The 21587-nt window shown below is 43.7% G+C and overlaps 1 protein-coding gene and 1 pseudogene across 19 annotated transcripts in view; one reads left to right on the top strand and one right to left on the bottom strand.

Moving 5' to 3' along the window:
- Positions 1–761: 761 nt before the first annotated feature.
- CFLAR (CASP8 and FADD like apoptosis regulator) overlaps positions 762–21587 on the bottom strand; it is a 48462-nt gene continuing 27636 nt past the window's right edge. For 5 of the 19 annotated variants that reach the window (XM_003949939.6, XM_009443977.5, XM_063791517.1 and 2 more), the window contains 5 exons: positions 19542–19596; positions 15918–15967; positions 15135–15216; positions 4017–4527; positions 762–1045 (listed from right to left, as the gene is read on the bottom strand). In XM_003949939.6, coding sequence (XP_003949988.1) covers positions 907–1045; positions 4017–4527; positions 15135–15216; positions 15918–15967; positions 19542–19596 — 837 coding nt within the window. In that variant the 3' untranslated portion in view covers positions 762–906. Of the gene's footprint in view, positions 1885–4016; positions 4528–7532; positions 7758–7826; positions 9304–10319; positions 10815–15134; positions 15217–15917; positions 15968–19541; positions 19597–21587 lie in introns of those variants that run through there. The other 14 variants (XM_054679201.2, XM_054679202.2, XM_054679203.2 and 11 more) reach the window with 8 other exon arrangements.
- Positions 2064–2396, top strand: LOC107973647 (large ribosomal subunit protein eL38-like; annotated as a pseudogene).

Genomic DNA, 21587 nt, shown 5'->3' with positions numbered 1-21587 from the left:
ATGCCTTACCAGACACCAGATATGCTACCACTTAGATGTTGGATTTCCCAGCCTCCGGAACTGTGAGAAATAACTGCTGTTTAAGTCACCTGGTCTATGGTAATTTGGTATAGTTGCCCAAATGGACTGTGATGGTTAATACTGAGTATCAACTTGATTGAATAGAAGGATGCAAAGTGTTCCCGGGTACATCTGTGAGGGTGCTGCCAAAGGAGATTTAACATTTGAGTCAGTGGACTGGGAAAGGCAGACCATCCTCAATCTGGGTAGGCACCATCTAATCAGCTGCCAGCACTGCCAGAATAAAAGCAGGCAAAACATGGAAAGACTAGACTGGTGTAGTCTTCTGGCCTCCATCTTTCTCTCATGCTGAATGCTTCCTGCCCTCAAACATTGAACTCCAAGTTCTTCAGCTTTGGGACTTGAATTGGCTTCCTTGCTTGCAGATGACCTATTGTGGGACCTAACCCTGTGATCATGTGAGTCAATACTCCTTAATAAACTCCCCTTTTTATATACATGTATCCTATTAGTTCTGTCCCTCTAGAGAAACATGACTAATACATTGAGTAAGATAGTTCCTGTCCTTTTTTTTTTTTTTAAAGAGATGAGATCTTGCTATATTGCCCAGGTTGGTATGCAGTGGCTTTTCGTAGGCACAATCACAGCATGCTATGACCCTGAACTCCTGGGTTCAAAAGATCCTCCCACCTCAGCCTCCCAAGTAACTGGGAATACAGGTACCCACACCCACACCCAGCTCATTTTTGTATTTTTACTAGGGACAGCGTTTACCATGTTGGCCAGGCCGGTCTCGAACTCCTGACCTGAAGTGATCTGCCCTCCTTGGCCTCCCAAAGTGCTGGGATTACAGGTGTGAGCCACTACGCCCAGCCTTTTGGTTTCTTATGTGTAGGAGAGGATAAGTTTCTTTCTCAGAGTGTGCTGCAGCCAGACATAATATTTCTCCTTGGCAGAAACTCTGCTGTTCCAATCATACATGTAGCCATTGAGTTCAATGTGAAGATCCAGGAGTGAGCGTTTTCTGGAGAAAACAAGAAAGGCAAAATTTAATGCCATGCAAATATCAAAGAGAAGACTGTCGTTAGGGTGAAATGAGCCAACAGATGTGAAAGTTCTTTGAAACTGTTCCTTTCTGAAGGCACCACAAGCTGCTTAGCAAATGATCCAAACTAACTTGCAATACTCTCGCCCGATGGCCACCATCCCTTCCCTCAAGGGGCTGCTGAGTTTCACTCTGGGAACATACCAGCCCGATGATAACCCACGTGGATCATCTATGCAAATGGGGATGGGCTCAAAAGGCCAGTAATACCACCGGCCCATGGAGTATCTATCTTGGAAGGCTGAGTGGCTCCTGCTCTAACCCCCGCTTCCTGCTGGGCCACCACTAAGGAGGCCAGGTAAAGAAGGCCATGAGATTTATTCCTGGGGTACGCAGAGGTACAGCCCAGAATGCGTTTGACAGGTGGCTCAGAAACATCATTCTAAATTGCAATTAGAGTGCAACTGAAAAAGGCCAGTTAATCTTATACTTGAGGTACATTGTGGCTTCATTCAGCTTAAATGGAAACCAGCTCACTGATGTTTCTCTTAGAAAAGTATTCTTGCCAATAAACATTAAAAAAATGTTTATATAACAAAGGCTTCCAGTTCTGAACAGTCAGATACCACTTTTCACCTATCAAATTGTCAAAACTTGAGGAAATATAAGAGCATGCAGTGTCAGGGAGAATTCAGGGACACAGCTACTCTTCTATAAAGCTGATATGACCATCCTATAGGACATCTAGTAAGATGCATCCAAGGCTTGAAAAATGCATGTCCTTTGACTCTGTAATTCCACTTCCGGGAATTGTCCCCCTAGAAAACAATTAAGGATAAGAACAAACACTAAGTTACAAGGATGTTTAATACTTACTTTGTATGAAAGCAAACACTGTGCAACAACTGAAGATTGATCAAGTAAATTAAGCTATGGCCATATTATGGGCTATTGTGCCTACATTAAACTGATGCTGTAGAAATGTGACTGCTGACATGCAAAAATGTTTGTGATCTACTGTTAAACAAACTAAAAGCAGGTTATAAAGTGATGGCAGGCTGTGAGTGTCTTTCGGGTGATACATGGGATAGAGGGGTGCCTGTCCTTGTCCTCTCCCTGTGTGCCTCATCTCCATGCCTTGCAAAATTGAGGAAATCAAGGACTATCTGCTCACAGCCAGGTGAAAGGATGCCAAATCTGTCAAGATCAAGAAAAATAAGGATAATGTGAACTTTCAAGTTCAATGCAGCAGATACCTTCAGAGAAAGAGAAGGCAGAGAAACTGAAGCAGTCCTTGTCCCCTGCTTTGGCAGTAAAGGAGCTGAAATGAGCCAGACATGGGGATTTGAACTGTATTAAAATTTTTTTAATTAAAAAAAAGAAACAATAGATGATGATTCCATCTGGGCTTACAAACATACTTCCACGCTGGGCGCAGTGGCTCACTTTTGGGAGGCCGAGGCAGGAGGATCACTTGAGGTCAGGAGTTCGGGACCAGCCTGGCCAACATGGTGAAACCCCATCTCTACTAAATATACAAAAATTAGCAAAGCCTAGTGGTGTGCGCCTGTAGTCCCAGCTATTCAGGAGACTGAGGCAGGAGAATTGCCTGAACCCGGGAGGTGGATGTTGCAGTAAGCCGAGGTGTGCCACTGCACTCCAGCCTGGACAACAGAGTGAGATGTCATCTCAAAAAACAAACAAAAAAGATATACTTCTACATGACTGTGTGGGTATCAAATAAAAAAAGATCTGGAAGGTGGCTGAGCATGGTGGCTCATGCCTGTAATCCCAGCACTTTGGCAGGCCGAGGTACGTGGATCACTTGAGGCCAGGAGTTCCAGACCAGCCTGGCCAACATGGTGGAAACCCTGTCTCCACTAAAAATACAAAAATTAGCCAGGTGTGATGGTGGGCGCCTGTAATCCCAGCTACTCGGGAAGCTGAGGCAGGCAACAAGAGTGAAACTCTGTCTCAAAAAGAAAAATTAAAAATAAAAATTTGTGGCCAGGCGCAGTGGCTCACGCTTGTAATCCTAGCACTTTGGGAGGCTGAGGCAGGCAGATCACCTGAGGTCAGGAGTTCAAGACTGGCCTGGTCAACATGGTGAAACCCAGTCTCTACTAAAAATACAAAAATTAGCCAGGGCGTGGTGGTACATGCCTGTAATCCCAGCTACTTGGGAGGGTGAGGCAGGAGAACTGCTTGAACCTGGGAGGCGGAGGTTGCAGTGAGCCAAGATTGCGCCAATGCACTCCAGCCTGGGCAACAGAGCAAGACTCCATCTCAAAAATAAAATAAAATAAAAATAAATAAATAAATTTGTTATTTGTATTTATTTATTTATTTATTTATTGGAGACAAGGTCTCCCTCTGTTGCTCAGGCTGCAGTGCAGTAGTGCAATCATGACTCACTGCAGCCTCAAACTCCTGGGCTCAAGCAATCCTCCTACCTTAGCCTCCCAAGCAGTTGGGACTATAAGCGCACACCACCACACCCAACTAATTTTAAAAATTTTTATAGAGCAAGTTCTCACTTTGTTGCCCAGGCTGCAGTGCAGTAGTGCAATCACGACTCACTGCAGCCTCAAACTCCTAGGCTCAAGCAATCCTCCTACCTTAGCCTCCCAAGCAGTTGGGACTATAAGCGCACACCACCACACCCAACTAATTTTAAAAATTTTTATAAAGCAAGTTCTCACTTTGTTGCCCAGGCTGAAAATGTCTTAATTTTAAAGAAAAGTATTCAAACTACAAACTAACTAACTACAAAGTATTTATAAATCATGCCAGGTCTATACTGTAGTCCTAGGGCAAGCCCAATGCAGGAGGGAAAATCTCTTTTCCTCCCGGAAGAGATGGGCAGCAAATGTGGCACAGTGGTAATTCCCATCCTGGTGGCACGAAAATAAGCAGGTGGTCCGGAACTGACTACCTCCTGGGGGCTCACCTTTCTTGTCTCAGTTTCTGGGAGAGGCACTGCAGGTACAGGGACGGTGAGCTGTGAGACTGCTCCAGCAGGGACATGTCCGCAGTACACAGGCTCCAGAAGAAGTCAGCTTCTCGGTGAACTGTGCACAGCCCTCGCTTCTGAGCCTTGAATTCCACATTCTTCATCGCTGGCCCATCCACCTCCAAGAGGCTGCTGTCCTCCAGCTGGCCCTCTGACACCACATAGTTCTGAATAAAAAACATCTTTGGCTTCCCTGCTAGATAAGGGCATGAATCTCCCATGAACATCCTCCTGATGTGATGCAGGGGGAGCCCTGAGTGAGTCTGATCCACACCATACACACTCTGGGAGCCTCCTCGGCTCACCAGGACACACACAAAGCTGTCGTAGTCTCGGTGCTCGGGCATACAGGCAAATTGGCCAAGAATCTGGGATATACCATGCATACTGAGATGCAAGAATTTCTGGACTTCATAGCCCAGGGAAGTGAAGGTGTCTCGAAGAAGCTCTGGGGAAAACAAAAAACAAACATGGAAAACAACACTGGAGTGAGGAGAGCTCAAGAGGACTGGGTAGGAATCCTAGACATGGTCTAATCTCCATTATGAAAAGCTTCTGCTTTTGTGTCATATTTTGATGTGCCTGAGTCCTGGGCAGTTGGAACAAGAACCACATGAATCATGAAAGACATGATTTTAGGTCCCTAAATATGGTCTATACCCTGCTATACCACTGTTCCTGCCTGATGCCAGCCACTCTAGTCCAATCAAACCAAGGCGGGGACAAAACCTTTTTTTCTTCAACAATCTTCTTATTGAAGTCCAGACCTCACAATCTTTCTCTCTTCTGAGTGGCTCACTCTGGGAGAAGCCCACCACCACATCATGAAAGTACTCAAGCAGTCCCTCAGAGAGGCCCACATGAAGAACAGGCTTCCTGCCAACAGCTAGCACCAACTTCCCAGTCATGTGAGTGACCACCACAGAAGTGGATCCTCCAATCCCAATCAAGCATTCAGATGACCCAGCTGACAACTGACCACAACTTCACTAGACTCTGAACTAGCCAGAACAGCCCAGCTAAGCTGCTCCTAAATTCCTCACCCACAGGTGAGGATATAATTAAATTAGTAACTGTGAAGATATAATTAAATTAGTGCTGTTGTTTTTAGCCACTAAATTTTGGAGTGATTTGTATACATTTTTAGGTAAATAATTCACTAGGTAAGTCCTTTGACCTTTCCTATCGGTAAAAGGAAAAGGCTTCTTACTTTTCTCCTTTGCTTGGCCCACAACTAAGGATTAAACAATGAATTATTGGCTGGGCGCAGTGGCTCACCTGTAATCCCAGCACTTTGGGAGGCTGAGGCGGGCAGATTACCTGAGGTCAGGAGTTCAAGACCAGCCTAGCCAACATGGCAAAACCCTGTCTCTACTAAAAATACAAAAATTAGTCAGGTGTAGTGGCACGCACCTGTAGTCCCAGCTACTCAGGAGGCTGAGGCAGGAGAATCGCTTGAACCCAGGAGGTGGAGGTTGCAGTTAGCCAACATTGTGACACTGCACTCCAGCCTGGGCAACAGAGTGAGACTCTGTCTCAAAAAAAAAAAAAATTAATTATTATATCATGTAAGAATGAAGAGATACAAAGGCGGTACTGATATTCCTAAGTCTATAATCAATAAGCATCATTAACAAGGAAATAGGAGACATGATTCACAGGTTGCAAATAACCCATTAAATAGTGAGGGCAACTGGCCCCAGTGGCTCACATCTGTAATCCTAGCACTTTGGGAGGCCGAGACGGGCGGATCACCTGAGGTCAGGAGTTTGAGACCAGTCTGGCCAATATGGTGAAACCCCGTCTCTACTAAAAATACAAAAATTAGCCAGGCGTGGTGGTGCTCACCTGTAATCCCAGCTACTAGGGAGGCTGAGACAGGAGAATTGCTTGAACCCGGGAGGCAGAGGTTGCAGTGAGCCAAGATTGCGCCACTGCACTCCAGCCTGGGCAACAGAGCAGAACTCCGCCTCAAATTCAAATAATAATAATAATAATAATAATAATAATAATAATAATAATGGGGGCAAATGCCATTACAGGATCTCTGGGTAGCTGTTATCAGGACTGTAATTTTGCACAGCCTTTTTGAAGAGCAATTTGGGAGTATCATTAAATTTTAAATGTGTATACCCTTTATAAAAAAAAGAAAACTCTGTGTGGTAGAAGAGGCCTGGACGCACTGTCCCCTAGCCATCTCCTCTGAGGGTGCAGGCTTGTTTCGATACCCAGTACTGAATCCAGGCTGAACAAGGAGAGAACCTGGACTAGGACTCCAGTTCCATCACTGCTATTCTATTCCAAAGGACTCACACGTCTCTAATCATGGAGTATTTGCTCCTCCAGGGGGCAGAAGCAAACAGGGAAACACCAGACTCAAAGCTCTTTTGTGTACTTATCTCAAGATTGGTTCACTTCCCTCAAAACCTCTCTTCACTGATAAATGTCCTTCCTTATCAAACAAAGTCCTTGAAAGAAAACTTCACCACGTTCTCCCTGCCCATGCTGATATGTAAGGCTTGGACAGAACAAATGCTGTACTGTGCCTTCCAGCTCCTTCCTTTATTTGTGCTCCCTGGAGGTTCTGGCTGGGGAAGCCCCTGTCACATGACTGTGAGTAGACAGCTGCGTGGTGCAGGGCAAAAGAGGAACCAGCCTTGGAATCACAAGATGTGGGTTTAAGTCCTAGTTCCTCCATCTCCTCCTACTAGGGTCTGAATCTTGCATGGTCTTGGAAGAGACTGAGCTATAACAGCAAAGAAGCTAGGAAGGAAATGGGAATCTGAGGTCTGGGGCAGAAAATCCTTACCTAAAAGAACAGAAGAAAAATGGCTAAAGCTGGAGGTGAAGCCAAAAATCATGCAGGTCCCAAGTGCCAATAAGAATAGCAGGTCTGAGCCTCAGACAAGACACAGCATTGCTTAAATATCCTGTGGCAAGGGAGTCACTCCACAGGCCCAGCCTGAAGACATTACCGCTGACATTTCCCATTAATGTCACAATTTTCCTCTATGAGGTGGTGAGGTGGAGTGGGAAGGGCTGTTAGCTGGCACTTGCAACTTTATTGGGCCAGCAAGAACATGCATACAGCCCAGTCTAATGTACAGGATCAAAAAGGTAATGACAGTGTGACTTTGAGTCAGTTTGAGTCAGCCCCAGTTTATTCATCTATAAAACAAGATTCAAACTAATGCTTGGCCAGGTGCAGTGGCTCACACCTACAATCCCAGCACTTTGGGAGGCTGAGGTGGGAGGATGGCTTGAGCTCAGGAGTTTGAGACCACCCTGGGCGTCACAGGGAACCCCGTCTCTACAAAAAATAAAAAAACTAGCCAGGCATGGTAGTACAAGCCTTTAGTCATCACAGCTACTCAGGAGGCTGAGGCAGGAGGATCTCTTGAGCAGGAGGTTCTTCAAAAGGTGACTGTGAGGGCAGGGTACGGTGGCTCATACCTGTAATCCCAGCACTTTGGGAGGCCAAGGCGGGTGGATTGCTTGAGCTGCAGAGTTTGAGACCAGCCTGGGCAACATGGCGAAACCCCATCTCTACCAAAAATACAAAAATTGGCTGGGCATGGTGGCACGCATCTGTGGTCCCAGCTACTTGGGAGGCTAAGGAAGGAGGATCACTTGAGCCCAGGAAGTGGAGGAGCCAAGATCGCTCCACTGCACTCCAGCCTGGGTGAAAGAGTGAGACTCTGTCTCAGAAAACAGGTGACCGTGAAGATCCAATGAGATTTCTGTAAAGATGCTTTGCAAACTGTGTTTATTCAAATATAAGATATTGACTTTAAAGGAAATAAAGGCAGCCATTTCAAAGTACAAATCACCAACCTTATGGTGTTGCGCATCTCTCATGGAATCTCTCTCTTAGGACCTGGAGGGAGGTCTCTATATTCTAAACTAAAATGGGCTCAGAGCAGACAGAGTCCATATCCTATGTAGGTAGGACAGTAACTGTTTTGTCCTTGCACATAAATAGAGGAAGAAAAACTTGGGGGCTGGGTTTGGAAAATAAAATTTCAACAAACTACAGAAGTCCCACTTCTCCTTCTAGAACCCACCCTGGAAATCCCACACTCAACCCAGTCTGATCTCCATAAATTTCAACTGTTCTTTAGAACTTCTGGAAATGATGTGGGGGGGTGGGGAGGGGAAGGGCGGGGGTTCTTCTGGCCTTGCAGTTAGTACAGGGCTGTTCATTCAAGGCCAGGGTCAGCACTACTCACAGGTTTGAGGACTTCACAGATAAACCAAAAAAACCAAAATACAGTAAAATGTCATGACTTCATTAATTTAGAATTTGTTTTGATCTAAATGAGGATACATTTATCTTGACAATTTCTATGAAAAGGGCTTCATTAAATAAATGTATAAAATAAACAAGAATGAGGGAATGCTTCACCAGTTAATTTACAATCACATATTGAGTACCTTTAATAAGCCCAGTGTTAACTGCTATAGAGCACATGGGTAAAACATAAGATGGGCAAAACATTCTTAGTGAAAAAGGGAGTTCTGAGGGCAAACGTGTTTGGGAAATGCAAGGTGGACAAGGCTAAAATAGGTTTCTTCGCAGGAAGAAATTCTCAGAGCCTTTAATAGGTCAATATGCATTGCAAATCTCTGAGGGGGAAGAGATTAGGCAGCGCTTCTCAAATTCACTTGACCGGAAAACTCTTGTTTTACAAAGTTCCCCTTATTGCCTACAGAAACACTTGGACAAGAGAATACATATCAAATATATGATGTACTTCAATCAAAGAGCTTATAATCTTGTTGGGGAAGCAAAGCTTATAAATACGCATAAAACAAAGATTACGTGGTGGCTCATGGCCATAAAACCAGTGCTTTGGGAGGCCAAGGCAGGAAGATCACTTGAAGCCAGGAGTTCAAGACCGCCCTGGGCAATACAGCAAAAGACCCTGTCTCTATAAAAAACAAAGTTAGCCAGACATGATAGCATGTGCCTGTAGTCCCAGCCACTCAGGAGGCTGAAGTGGGAGGATTGCTTCAGCCCAGAAGTTTGAGACCAGCCTGGGCAACATAGTGAGACCCTGTCTCTACAGAATATTTTAAAAATTAGATGGATGTGGTGGCGCCTGTGTGTAGTTCCAGCTACTTGGGAGGGTGAGGTGAGAGGATTGCTTGAGCCCGGGAGGTGAAGGCTGCAGTGAGCCATGATTGTACCGCTGTGCTCCATTCTGGGTGATAGAGCAAGACCCTGTCTCAAAAAAGAAAAGGAAAGTACAGAAAAATGTTCAAGCTTTTCAGAAAGAGTAGGATAGAAAAAAAAATACTTCCTCTTGGCCAGGTGCGATGGCTCATCCCTGTGATCCCAGCACTTTGGGAGGCCGAGGCGGGCGGATCACCTGAGGTCAGGAGTTCAAGACTAGCCTGGCCAACATGGTGAAACCCCATCTCTACAAAAATACAAAAATTAGCCGGGCATGATGGCGGGTGCCTGTAATCCCAGCTACTCAGGAGGCTGAGGCGGAGAATCGCTTGAACCCGGGAGACAGAGGTTGCAGTGAGCCAAGAAAACGCCATTGCACTCCAGTAGCCTGGGTGACAGAGCGAGACTCTGTCTCAAAAAAAAAAAAAACTTCCTCTTAAAAACTGCAAACATCGTCTTTTATTTTTATTCAAGGGCCTTAAAAACAACCAGAGCTTTAGGCCAAGCCGTAAAGCCCATCTGTCAGAGATGTGAGACGCTTGCTTCTATATTCCTAACAAGATAAAAGTCCAGTGCTTAAAGATGACCCACCAGGGCCTAGCACAGGTCCAGCTTTGCTGTCACTGATACAGATGACACAACACCAAAGACTTATTTTTCAATTCTACCAAACTGAGATAATTAGTTCCCAAATCCCTGAGCATTTACTTCTGCCTCAAGAAGAGGTTACTGAACTCCATAAGAATTCTTCTCAAGAATGAACTACCAAAGAATAACCTTATTTCATGCACAACACAGCTCTGAGATCAGACTCCACCTCATTGCCTTAATATTTGCTTCACACAGGGCCAAGCATGGTGCTTTGCACATAGTAGGCCCTCAACGAACATTTACTGGACAAACAAAGAAATAAAGCTTTAAATACTTGAGGGACTTGCATGCTCTTTGGATAAAAGTCTGGTTTTTTGAGGAGAGAAGGGAAGATAGGTAGAAGAGAGTCTGCTACACTCTAAAGATAAAAAGGAATGGCTTTTAGAAACACACTGACACTGGGAGAGCTTATTCCTTCATTCATTCACCCAACAATTATTTATTGAACACCTACATAGCAGGTATTGTTCCAGGTACTGGAGACCCATAGTAGGAGATAGATAAACTCCCTCACCTTCATGGAAATTATATTGAGGCAAAGTAGTTAAAAGCATAGGCTTTGGAGTCCAGCTTTTGAATCCCAGCTCAATCAGTACTAGAGAAGGTAGGAGTATAGTTCACTGCTCAGCTTCCTCACCTTGAAAATGGAGAGAATAAGCCAGGCATGATGGCTCACGCCTGTAATCCTAGCACTTTGGGAGGCTGAGGTGGGCAGATCACAAGGTCAGGAGATCGAGACCAGCCTGGCTGACATGGTGAAACCTTGTCTCTACTAAAAATACAAAATTAGCTGGGCATGGTGACACATGCCTGTAATCCCAGTTACTCAGGAGGCTGAGGCAGGAGAATCGCTTGAACCTGGGAGGTGGAGATTGCGGTGAGCTGAGATCGTGCCATTGCACTCCAACCTGGGCAACAAAAGTGAAACTCCGTCTTAAAAATAAATTAAAAATATAAAAAGAAAAAAGAAAAAAGAAAAATTAGCTGGGCGTGGTGGCGCATGCCTGTAATCCCAGCTACTCAGGAGGCTGAGGCAGAAGAATCGCTTGAACTTGGGAGGGAGAGGTTGCAGTGAGCCAAGATTGCACCACTGCACTCCAGCCTGGCGACAGAGCAAGACTCTGTCCAAAAAAAAAAAAAAAAAAAAAAGAAAGAAAGAAAAGAAAATAGAATATTCCTAGCAAATTAGTTCTAAGTAGAACAAAAAAAATTTAATGGAGAGAATAGTACCTATATTATGGTATTATTTATGAGGATTAAGCAAGAATCCGTGTAAAGCAATTAGCAAAGTACCTGGCACGTAGTAGATTTTTAATAAATTATATACTCTGAGCACAGCTATACCTAGGTTAGTCCTATCATGTTCTTGTTTCTTTCTTTCAGAGACCTTATTTCAGCTGGCAATTACCTTACCCGCTTGTTCATTCTGACTCCTGCACTCCTCCCAAGTGTTCAATGTTAACCAGATGGCAAAGTTAACTAGACAGAGGAAATCCACGTAATTACTCTAGATGAAGCCCCCTAACTGCGGATTAGAAGGAAAAGAGATGAAGGGTGCTGCACTAATAATAACAACCATTTTCAACCAAGGCAGGATTCTGGGCCTAGAATCTTCAGTGACAAATTACCAGGAGAGGAGGAGGGAAATGAAGAGCTGGAGGCCTAGGGAGATGGTGTGAGGAGAGGAGACTGTGCCTTTCCACTTCTTAATAATTAATGTTCTCCTGCTGCTCTGAGTCTGCATGTAAGTGGATTTGTGACCTCTCAGCTGATGAAAACCATAGCACAAGAAGAGTAAAAGTGTGCTGCCTTGTTTCTTACTTGCTAATTAGCCACCTGAGCCCAGGGGGGTTTATAAGTGGCCTCAAGCCCAATTACTTATTTTGTTCCCAGAGGCAGAGAAGGCTTGAGTCAAATCACCCTGATTCTCAGGGGAAAGGCAGCACCGAGCATCCAGGGTACCCTCTAATGGCCCAGGCCTACTCTTGTCCAGCAATGTACCACCAAGATGTTGAACTTTAAAGGACTATGTCTGACCAGGAAGGACCTGCTGTCTAGAGCTGCCATTCTGATTCTTGGAGCTCGTATACAGATACATCCGCAGCCATGGGGCAGGAAACAGATGTACCAATGCAGTCAAGACCAATACCTGCTCATACCTGTGGCCAAAAGCATGATGCCCCAGGCTCTGCCTCCAATTCTACCATCTTCTTCCATCTTTCTCTTTTTCAGGTCTCTGCCCTCCTGTACTTTGTACTTAGATTCTCCTCTGCCAAGCCCATTCAGACTGTGACTGGTAGGAGTGCTGTGCTCAGCTTTCCACTTGAGTGTTTATCCAAGAAGTTGGATAACCCTCTCAAGTTATGGCCTCCATTCCAGTGTGCCTCAGTCTATGGGGATGCATTCCACTCACCCTTGGGCCTAGGGCAGGCCTCAGTGCCCTGGTCTCTCGCTTGTCTGAGATCAGACTCTATGTACCAAGTGCAAAGCCATGGTGAGCTCTTGCTTAGGTGGTTTATGGCTAGAATTGAACAAGCAAATGAGGAAATAATGCTAGTTGGCATCTAGTACATGCTCACACTGTGCCAGGCATTATTCTAAGCCCTTTCCAAGTATGAACTCACTCATTCTGCCCAACCTCCCTATGAGGTAGGTCCTGTTATTAACCCACTTTACAGAAGAGAAACTGGGACTTAAGGAGGCCGAGAATTCAGCACTACAGGAAAAATAAAAATAAAATTTAAATTAAAAAAAATTAGAAGCCGAGCGTGGTGGCTCATGCCTGTAATCCCAGCACTTTGGGAGGCCGAGGTGGGTGGATCACTTGAGGTCAGCAAGTTCAAGACCAGCCTGGCCAACATGGTGAAACCCCGTCTCTACTAAAAATACAAAAAATTAGCCAGGCATGGTGGCGGGCGCCTGTATTCCCGGGAGGGATGTACTCGGGAGGCTGAGGCAGGAGAATTGCTTGAACCCAGGAGGAAGAGGTTGCAGTGAGCCAAGATCACACCACGGCCCTCCAGCATGGGCAACAAGAGTGAGATTCTCTCTCAAGAAAGAAAAAAAAAACATTAAAAAAAATAAAGAGGCCAGGGACATTGCCCAAGGTCACAAGCTAGAACATGGCATAGCCATGATTCAAACCCACACTGTCATATTCCATTTCTCAACTCTGATCATGCTCCTATAATGCAGAAAAATTGGAATATACATTCAGCCCCTGCCCCCAAGAGGCCCATAACCCAACAACAGAACCAAGCATAGACATTGAGTTTTAGCCAAAAAACTTAGTTTTTCAATTCACAGCAGGTCATGGCTTTTTTTTTTTATGATTCTCTCATACAACAGATATACGTACAACATCTGCTGATGAATGAAACAAAACTGACCAAAACCAGAAGTACAGGACAATTACATAATCTCTTAAAACAGGAAGTGACTCATTAAGAAAATATTTTCTCATTCTTATGTGGGTACTAATGGCTGAAAAGGAGAAGACACTTATCTTTCTCACATCTAACCAAAAATAGGACATGACCAAGCAGGATCATATCTGAAATCCTGGAAAATTTAGTATTATATATTTGCTAATTTGACCTTCTCTTAGCCTTTCTTCCCATAAAACTCCCCATGGTAACATTTTAAGTGAGCCTAAAAGATAGTTCTGACTCATTTTAAGAGAATGTTGAGAAGCTCTAAAACTGGAAATACAATGATCGATCCTCTTAAGGAAGAGCTAAATAATTAAACAGAACGTCATTCCACTTATCTAGGCTCTTCTCATTCTCTTTTGATGCAGCACCAGTGATTCAGTTTGAGTCAGACATCCAACAACAACTGAGCAAAAGAATCATCTCAGATCCAAGCAATGGTGACGCGCAGATAGAAGAGACTGAGGCCAACGACCAAAGCAAAGGACAGCAGAACTGACTGACACATTGCTCAGAAAATATCCAAAGCTCTGTAAGTGAACACACATTTATGATGTCTTTAATGTTCCCAGGACAGCTTTTGTCATCTATCTAGGTGAAATGATGGGGCATGTGATAATATGTGAAGCCAGAATGCCTTCCATTAATATTAATGCCCCTCTGGGTTCCAGGACTCCTCCCTGCTTCAGCATCCAAAAGAAAAGGCAAGACTAAGGCTCACCAACTACCGTAAATGATGTCTTTGTGCCAGAGACACTGTTACATGTTCCCCAAATCCATTTCATTTTCCTCCTGACACACAGCGAGACTAATTTCTCCATGTCCACTACAGTTAGATGGAGCTACATGACTGAGTTCTGACCAATCTAATGGGGTAGAAATGATGCATATTATCACTTTTAGGCCTGGTCCCTAAAATCTCTTGTGAGATCCTTCACACATTCTCTCTTCCCTTATCTGCTAGCCAGATGCAAAGGACTCTGTAGAAAACTCCAAGACCTCAGAAGATAATGGAGCCACTGAATAGCCACATGAACAAACCTCCCCTAGCCCGATCCACACTAGCCTGTGACATGAATGAGAAACAAGTCTCTATTATGTTGAAACACATATTCATTTTTTTTTCTTTTTTTGAGACAGGGTCTTGCTCTGTCACCCACACTGGAGTGCAATGCCACCATCTTGGCTCACTGCAGCCTTGACCTCCTTGGGCTTAAGTGATCCTCCTGCTTCAGCCTCCCATGTAGCTGGGACTACAGGTGTGCACCACCACACCAGCTAATTTTTTTTTTTTTTTTTTGAGACAGAATCTTGCTCTGTCACCCAGGCTACAGTGCAGTGGTGCAATCTCGGCTCACTGCAAGCTCTGCCTCCCAGGTTCAAGCAATTCTTCTGCCTCAGCCTCCCAAGTAGCTGGGACTACAGGAACCCACCACCATGCCCAGCTAATTTTTGTATTTTTAGTAGAGATGGGGTTTCACCATATTGGCCAGGCTGGTCTTGAACTCCTGACTTCATGATCCGCCCGCCTCCACCTCCCAAAGTGCTGGGATTACAGGTGTGAGCCACCGTGCCCGGGCCCACACCAGCTAATTTTTAACTGGGCTCAAGTGATCCTCCCATCTCAGCCTCACAAAGTGCTGGAATTCCAGGCATGAGCCACCGCACCCAGCATGAAGCACAGATTCTTGAACTGGTTTGTCGCGGCAGTTGGTGCTGATCACTCTAATGAATACAGCTTGCCTGTGCCATGATCTCAATCTGGGGCACCAGTTAATCTGCAGCTTCCACACCTACCTGTCTCATTGCCAATGCAATCGATTATCAGGCAGATTCCTAGGGGCTTGCTCTTCATCTTGTATCTCTCTTCAGGTATGCTCTGGAAAGGAAGGCAAGAAATACTAAAGACTCTGGATATTGCTCTGTTTCTATAAGGTCCCACCCATATACCATCTCTTCTTTTGGATTTCCTTTGGCAGGTGAGTCACTCAACAGACACAGCCTGAAGTTTCCCATTACGGCAAATGTTTCCCATTAATATCAAATTTTTCCTCTATTAGGGTAATGTGCTTAAGACAAATTATTTTCATTTTTATTTAATTTTAATGAAAATCCCAGTCTCTTTATTGGCTTTGTGGAATAAAGATAATTTGAAAAAGAGAGAAAACATGAGTCATTTGTCTCCTCAGTAACCTGAAGTTATATAAGTGGCATGTTCCCAAGTACAAAGGGAGCCCTTCTATTGCTTCTGCTTACAAAGAGGTGTCAACCTAAGAAAAAGCCAGAACAAGCCAAAGTTCAGGGAAGTATCACTGCTGACTAATATGTTCAGCAGTCACTGAGTTGAGATGAGGAGTGCTACTTTGGAACTTCCCTGCATTCCAAAGTTCACTAATGCAATCCACTTTAACATCTTTCTCTTTGTTATTCAGGGTTCCCTTGTATGGAAGTTCTCAGGAGAACAACACTCTCAGAGTCCCATTGTCTCAAAGAATTCTTAATGGACAGGTATTTTTAAAGAAGTCAGGGTTATCCACAGCTATGTACATATAATACCAAATCAGATCATTTATTCTGTACCTGAGGCAAAAAAGCTTCTGATTCCTGAATGGATTTCTTCACTGGTTCTTCTGGGGGATGAGAGAGAGAAACCATTTACAAAGCTGAAGGAGAGCTAAGTCCACCCCTACACTGGCTGAGTTTCTTTGTATAACAACTGTTCTCCCTTCCTATTTTCTTCAATTATCTCTTCTTTCCCCAGCTATACTTGGCCCCAAGGTTTCAACCTCAGACTGAAGAAAGTGACATAAGAAAACACAAGTCCCAGTGCTATCAGGGGCTATCTGGAAAAGCTGCTTAAACAGCAAGTGAAAGAAGGCTCTCCCCTACCCCGTTCTAGGTGAGGAACAGGTGGCTGGTGAGTTTTTAACTTGATAGGAGAATCTAATAACCTCACCACCCAACAATACTGATAGCTTTCCTATATGTGCTGAAACTGTTAACAATACCTAAAGGGAAGAGCCTTAGAGAGTGCAGAGCAGGGAAAGTTTATATGTGTTTGCTAGTTATAAAACAGATGGCACTGTTTTCATAGTCCAGTGATACTGGGAGATCATAAAATAAAATGTCAATGGCAAGACAGTGACAATGGGGGCAGTGAGCCTGGCAAATGGAGATGAGCCTAAAGCTAATTTGCTAGAAAAAAAATGACTTGATTAGGTCAGGGAGGTGGAAAAACAACCAGTTTTGAGCCGAGATTGTGCCACTGCACTCCAACCTGGCCAACAGAGCGAGACTCTGTCTCCAAAAAAAAAGAAAAAAATTAAAAAAAGATACACAGGATATATTAAGTGAAAAATGGATTATTAAATATATGTATAATATTGATTCTGTGAACTTAAAAATGTATATTTGTGTACATATACTTACACATGTATTAATAAATGCTTAAATATAAAAGAATCTGGAGGCATAAAAATCAAACATTAATAGCAGCTATCTCTGATACTTGAAAGAGGAAATTTCATTTTATATTTTTTGTATTTTAGCAATTATATATTAACAGAACAAACAAACAAACAAAGAAAAGCCACAAAATAATCTATGTGATATATCTATCTCAGTTTAAGGCATTTAGCAAGAACTTACTAAATTGAAGTTATCACCATCCTCATCAAATTCAATGATGGCTGAACAGTTCAAATCTATTTGGAAGTCCAAATTAATATAAATATTTGGTTTGATTATTATTATTTATTTATTTATTTAGATGGAGTCTCGCTCTGTCACCCAGGCTGGAGTGCAATGGCACGATCTCAGCTCACTGCAACCTCCGCCTCCCAGGTTGAAGCGATTCTCCTGCCTCAGCTTCCTGAGTAGCTGGGATTACAGGTGTGTGCCACCACACCTGGCTAATTTTTATATTTTCAGTAGAGACAGGGTTTCACCATGTTGGTCAGGCTGGTCTCCAACTCCTGACCTTGTGATCCGCCTGTCTCGGCCTCCCAAAGTGCTGGGATTACAGCCGTTAGCCACCATGCCTGGCCGAGTATTTTAAACTTCTATTAAATTAAGCCCAAGTTATTAGAAAGCTTTTCTGGGGTAGGGGGCAGGGTCTTGCTCTGTCGCCCAGGCTAGAATGCAGTGGCAAGATCTCGGCTCACTGCAACCTCCACCTCCCAGGTTCAAGCAATTCCCCTGCCTCAGCCTCCCGAGTATCTGGGACTACAGGCATGCACCACCATGACCAGATAATTTTTGTATTTTTAGTAGAGACGGGGTTTCACCATGTTGCCCAGGTTGGTCTTGAACTCCTGATCTCAGGTGATGCACCCACCTCGACCTCCCAAAGTGCTGGGACTACAGGCATGAGCTACCATGCCCAGCCCAGAAACCTTTTTCTTTTATTAGCAAATAAACCAAGTCCAAGCAAGAGCAAGTAAGCAGCTCTCCTAACAGTATCATAGGGATATTTGGATTCTCACTTACCTCATCTGTACAATTATCACCAAGGATAAAATTGCTATCAGGGAGCAAATGGAAAGAACACCAATTGTTTTTAATTCCTATGCAAATCTACTAGGTCTCCTATTTTCCCTTTAAACAGGCTTCGGAATACTAATTCTCATCACCTCACCAGTGTTTTAAGAAACATGCTATCATTTCAGGAATTAATTCGCTTCTCAGTAGTTTTTGCTGGAGAGCACAATATTAGGTAGAGAATGACAGACATGAGCTACACCAGCTGACTAATCCGGGCAAAATAAGTTTCCAGGTGCACATAGCACAAAGACTGAGTCGTAAGATATCCGTAAGGGGACTGCCACACAAAGAGGGCTTCTATTGGGCCACTGCCCTACTCAAAACATTCATGATGTCCCACCACACACAGGACAGATTCCAAGCCTCTTGGATAAGACTGAAGCCCTCCATCACAGCCCATCAATCCGTTTCCTGGAGTTCCGAACCACAGCCATGTGCCTCATCAGTGTAAGACTGAGTCTCAGCTCTCACTTCAAGGAGGACTCAAGACAAGCAAAAGAAGTAAACTTTTGCTGGGTGCAGTGGCTCATGCCTGTAATCCCGGCACCTTGGGAGGCCAAGGTGGTGGATTACTTGAGGTCAGCAGTTTGAGACCAGCCTGACCAACATGATGAAACGTTATCTGTACTAAAAATACAAAAATTAGGCTGGGCGCCATGGCTCATCCCTGTAATCCCAGCACTTTGGGAGACCGAGGCGGGTGGATCACCTGAGGTCAGAAGTTTGAGACCAACCTGGGCAACAGAATGAAACCCCATCTCTACTAAAAATACAAAAATAAACTGGGTGTGGTGGCACAAGCCTGTAATCCCAGCTACTCGGGAGGCTGAGGCATAAGAATCACCTGAACCCAGGAGGCGGAGGTTGCAGTGAGCCAAGATTGCACCACTGCACGCCAGCCTGGGTGACAGAGCAAGACTCTGTCTCAAAAAAAAAAGAAAAGAAAAGAAAAGAAAAAAATTAGCTGGGTGTGGTGGTGCGTGCCTTTAATCCCAGCTACTCAGGAGGCTGAGGCATGAGAATTACTTGAATTCAGAAGGTGGAGGCTATAGTGAGCCAAAAGTGTACCACTGCACTCCGGCCTGGGTGACAGAGTGAGACCCCGTCTCCAAAAAAAAAAAAGAAGTAATCTTTTTAAAAATGATCTATGGGATCAAGTGCTAATGTTTTAAGAGAGAAAACAGCTCATGCGGGTTGAAATGACCCATCTTTAAATTGCACGTTTTCTTTCTTCGGAAAGGGGGGATATCATCTGTAGAGTATCCAGATTTATTAAATAGGCTGTAAGACAAGAACTTATTTACCATTCTTCTTCCTGCTGCTAGATATTTGGTTTAACATGGTTCATTATCATGGTTGGATGAATGTTTAACATGGCCTGGTTAGAGCTCCATTCCATTTCAGTTATAAACATCACATCTCTTAACATATGGCCAAGATGATGAAGCTGATGGAGTACGATGGTGTTCAAACTTAGATAAGCTAATTCAATAGACAACTAGAAATGCCAATGAGTCTATCGTAAGAGTTTAACCAGTTTTTATTTTGAGAGCTTACTTAGATTATGTAGATAAAGGAAATGACCAACTCTAAAAATGCAATATTTGTACTAGAATTATCAAGCATTTATAAATAATGAATATTAAAAAAAGGTGGTCTTACGTTGAGTGCCAAGCTGTTCCTTAAGTCTTTGTTCTTTACTTCTCCCATTATGGAGCTTCAAATACAAAGAATAAGGTCATACTTCCTGTTAGTTATTTCAGAGGTACACTGTACATTACACCTCTTTAAATGTCTCAATAGGATTCTTAACTCAGGAAAAAAATAAAAATATTGTCCCGACAGTTAAATTATCTAAAGAATAGCAAGAGCTGTTAACTCCATAAATCCCATATCATATTACCAAAGAACAGGGAAATTCTGCTTTTAAAAGACGAAAATAGGCCGGGAGCGATGGCTGACACCTGTAATCCCAACACCTTGGGATGCCAAGGTGGGTGGATCATCTGAGGCCAGGAGTTCCAGACCGGCCTGGCCAACATGGTAAAACCCCATCTCTACTAAAAATACAAAAATTTGCTGGGCATGGTGGCGTGCCCCTGTAATCCCAGCTTCTCAGGAGGCTGAGGCAGGAGAATTGCTTGAACCTGAGAGGCAGAGGTTGCAGTGAGCTGAGATGGTGCCATTGCACTCCAGCCTGGGCAACAAGAGTGAAAAGTGAAACTCTGTCACAAAAATTTAAAAAAAAGAAAAGAAAAATATGCTAAGCTAGCATATTAGAATGTTTCAAAACAGCCCAATAAAATCTGATGTTACAGTATAGTATAGTTGCTAGCATAGCTCCAGGTTAGGATAAGCTGTTGGAACGTGAGATTGACATTCCACCTGTTCCTTCAACACAGGGGCAAAGTACAGCATGGTTAAGAGTCGGATTTCTAGGCCAGACAGACCTGGCTAGGAATCCTAATTCTGCCACTTATTAGCTATGTAACCTCGAGCAAGTTATTTAACTTCTGTATGTGTGTTTCTTCATATGCTAAATGAGGATAATAATAGATACCTTACAGATTTTGTATGAAGATTAAATGCACACAAAGCACTCAGCACAGTGCCAAGCACATGGAAGTACATAATAAATGTCCAGTTATTGCTTTTCTATCATTGCCTAGCTACACATAAGCAACATATGGTCCTGATTCTTGATAATCAAATATTCTTGATAAACCACTTCTGAGGGCTAGAGTAAGAGTAATCAGAGAATGAAAGATTAAACCGACCCTTTCTCTTCTCAGATGACAGGTCCTATGTAAGATACACATACCACATGCTGTCAACCCATCTGAGACACTCAGCTTTCAAATGACAGTTCTTCTCTGAAGTTAACCTAGCCAAAAGAGTGAAGTACACTATCTGTTAAGCTGTGTCAGTAGTTAAGTCTGTGTGTCTAAATTAAAAACATGTAAGCTGCCTTTTTCACTAATAATTAGTAACTTAGCCAGAGGCTGATCATATCAGATAGAAATTGGCCGTGTGCATAGATGTGTATTCACTTTTACATATTATTAGAGAGAGGTAACATATCAAATCAAAGATGGATTTTAAAAGCATTGTATTGTAGCCATATAATTTTTAAATTCTTTTTTTTTTTTGAGACAGAGTCTCACTCTGTCGCCCAGGGTGGGGTGCAGTGGCGCCTGCAACCTCTGCCGCCCGGGTTCAAGTGATTCTCCTGCCTCGGCCTCCAGAGTAGCTGGGATTATAGGCGCCTGCCACTGCGCCTGGTTAATTTTTGTAGTTTTAGTAGAGACAGGGTTTCACCATCTTGGCCAGGCTGGTCAAGAACTCCTGACCTCGTGATCCACCTGCCTCGGCCTCCCAAAGTGCTGGGATTACAGGTGTGAGCCACCATGCCCAGCCATAATTTTTTAATTCTATAATATCTTGTGGTATCCTGTGGCATTTAATCATACAGTAACTTTTGAAGCACTTCTGCAGCCTCATATGAATTAACTTCTAGGTATTCGGCTCCTAAACCTTTTAAGAAAGTCACTGCATTCATATGCCATAGTGCCTGCTTACTAAATGAATGAATGAATAATCAGGGTCACTTTTTTGTTTTTCTTTTTTTGAGACGGAGTTCCACTCTTGTTGCCCAAACTGCAGTGCAATGGCACAATCTCGGCTCACGACAACCTCCGCCTCTCAGGT

The sequence above is a fragment of the Pan troglodytes genome, chromosome 13 (assembly GCF_028858775.2).
Source record: "Pan troglodytes isolate AG18354 chromosome 13, NHGRI_mPanTro3-v2.0_pri, whole genome shotgun sequence".
NCBI classification, from domain to species: domain Eukaryota; kingdom Metazoa; phylum Chordata; class Mammalia; order Primates; family Hominidae; genus Pan; species Pan troglodytes.
The sequence above is the reverse complement of the archived record's forward strand: the minus strand, read 5'-3'. Positions and strand labels throughout refer to the sequence as shown.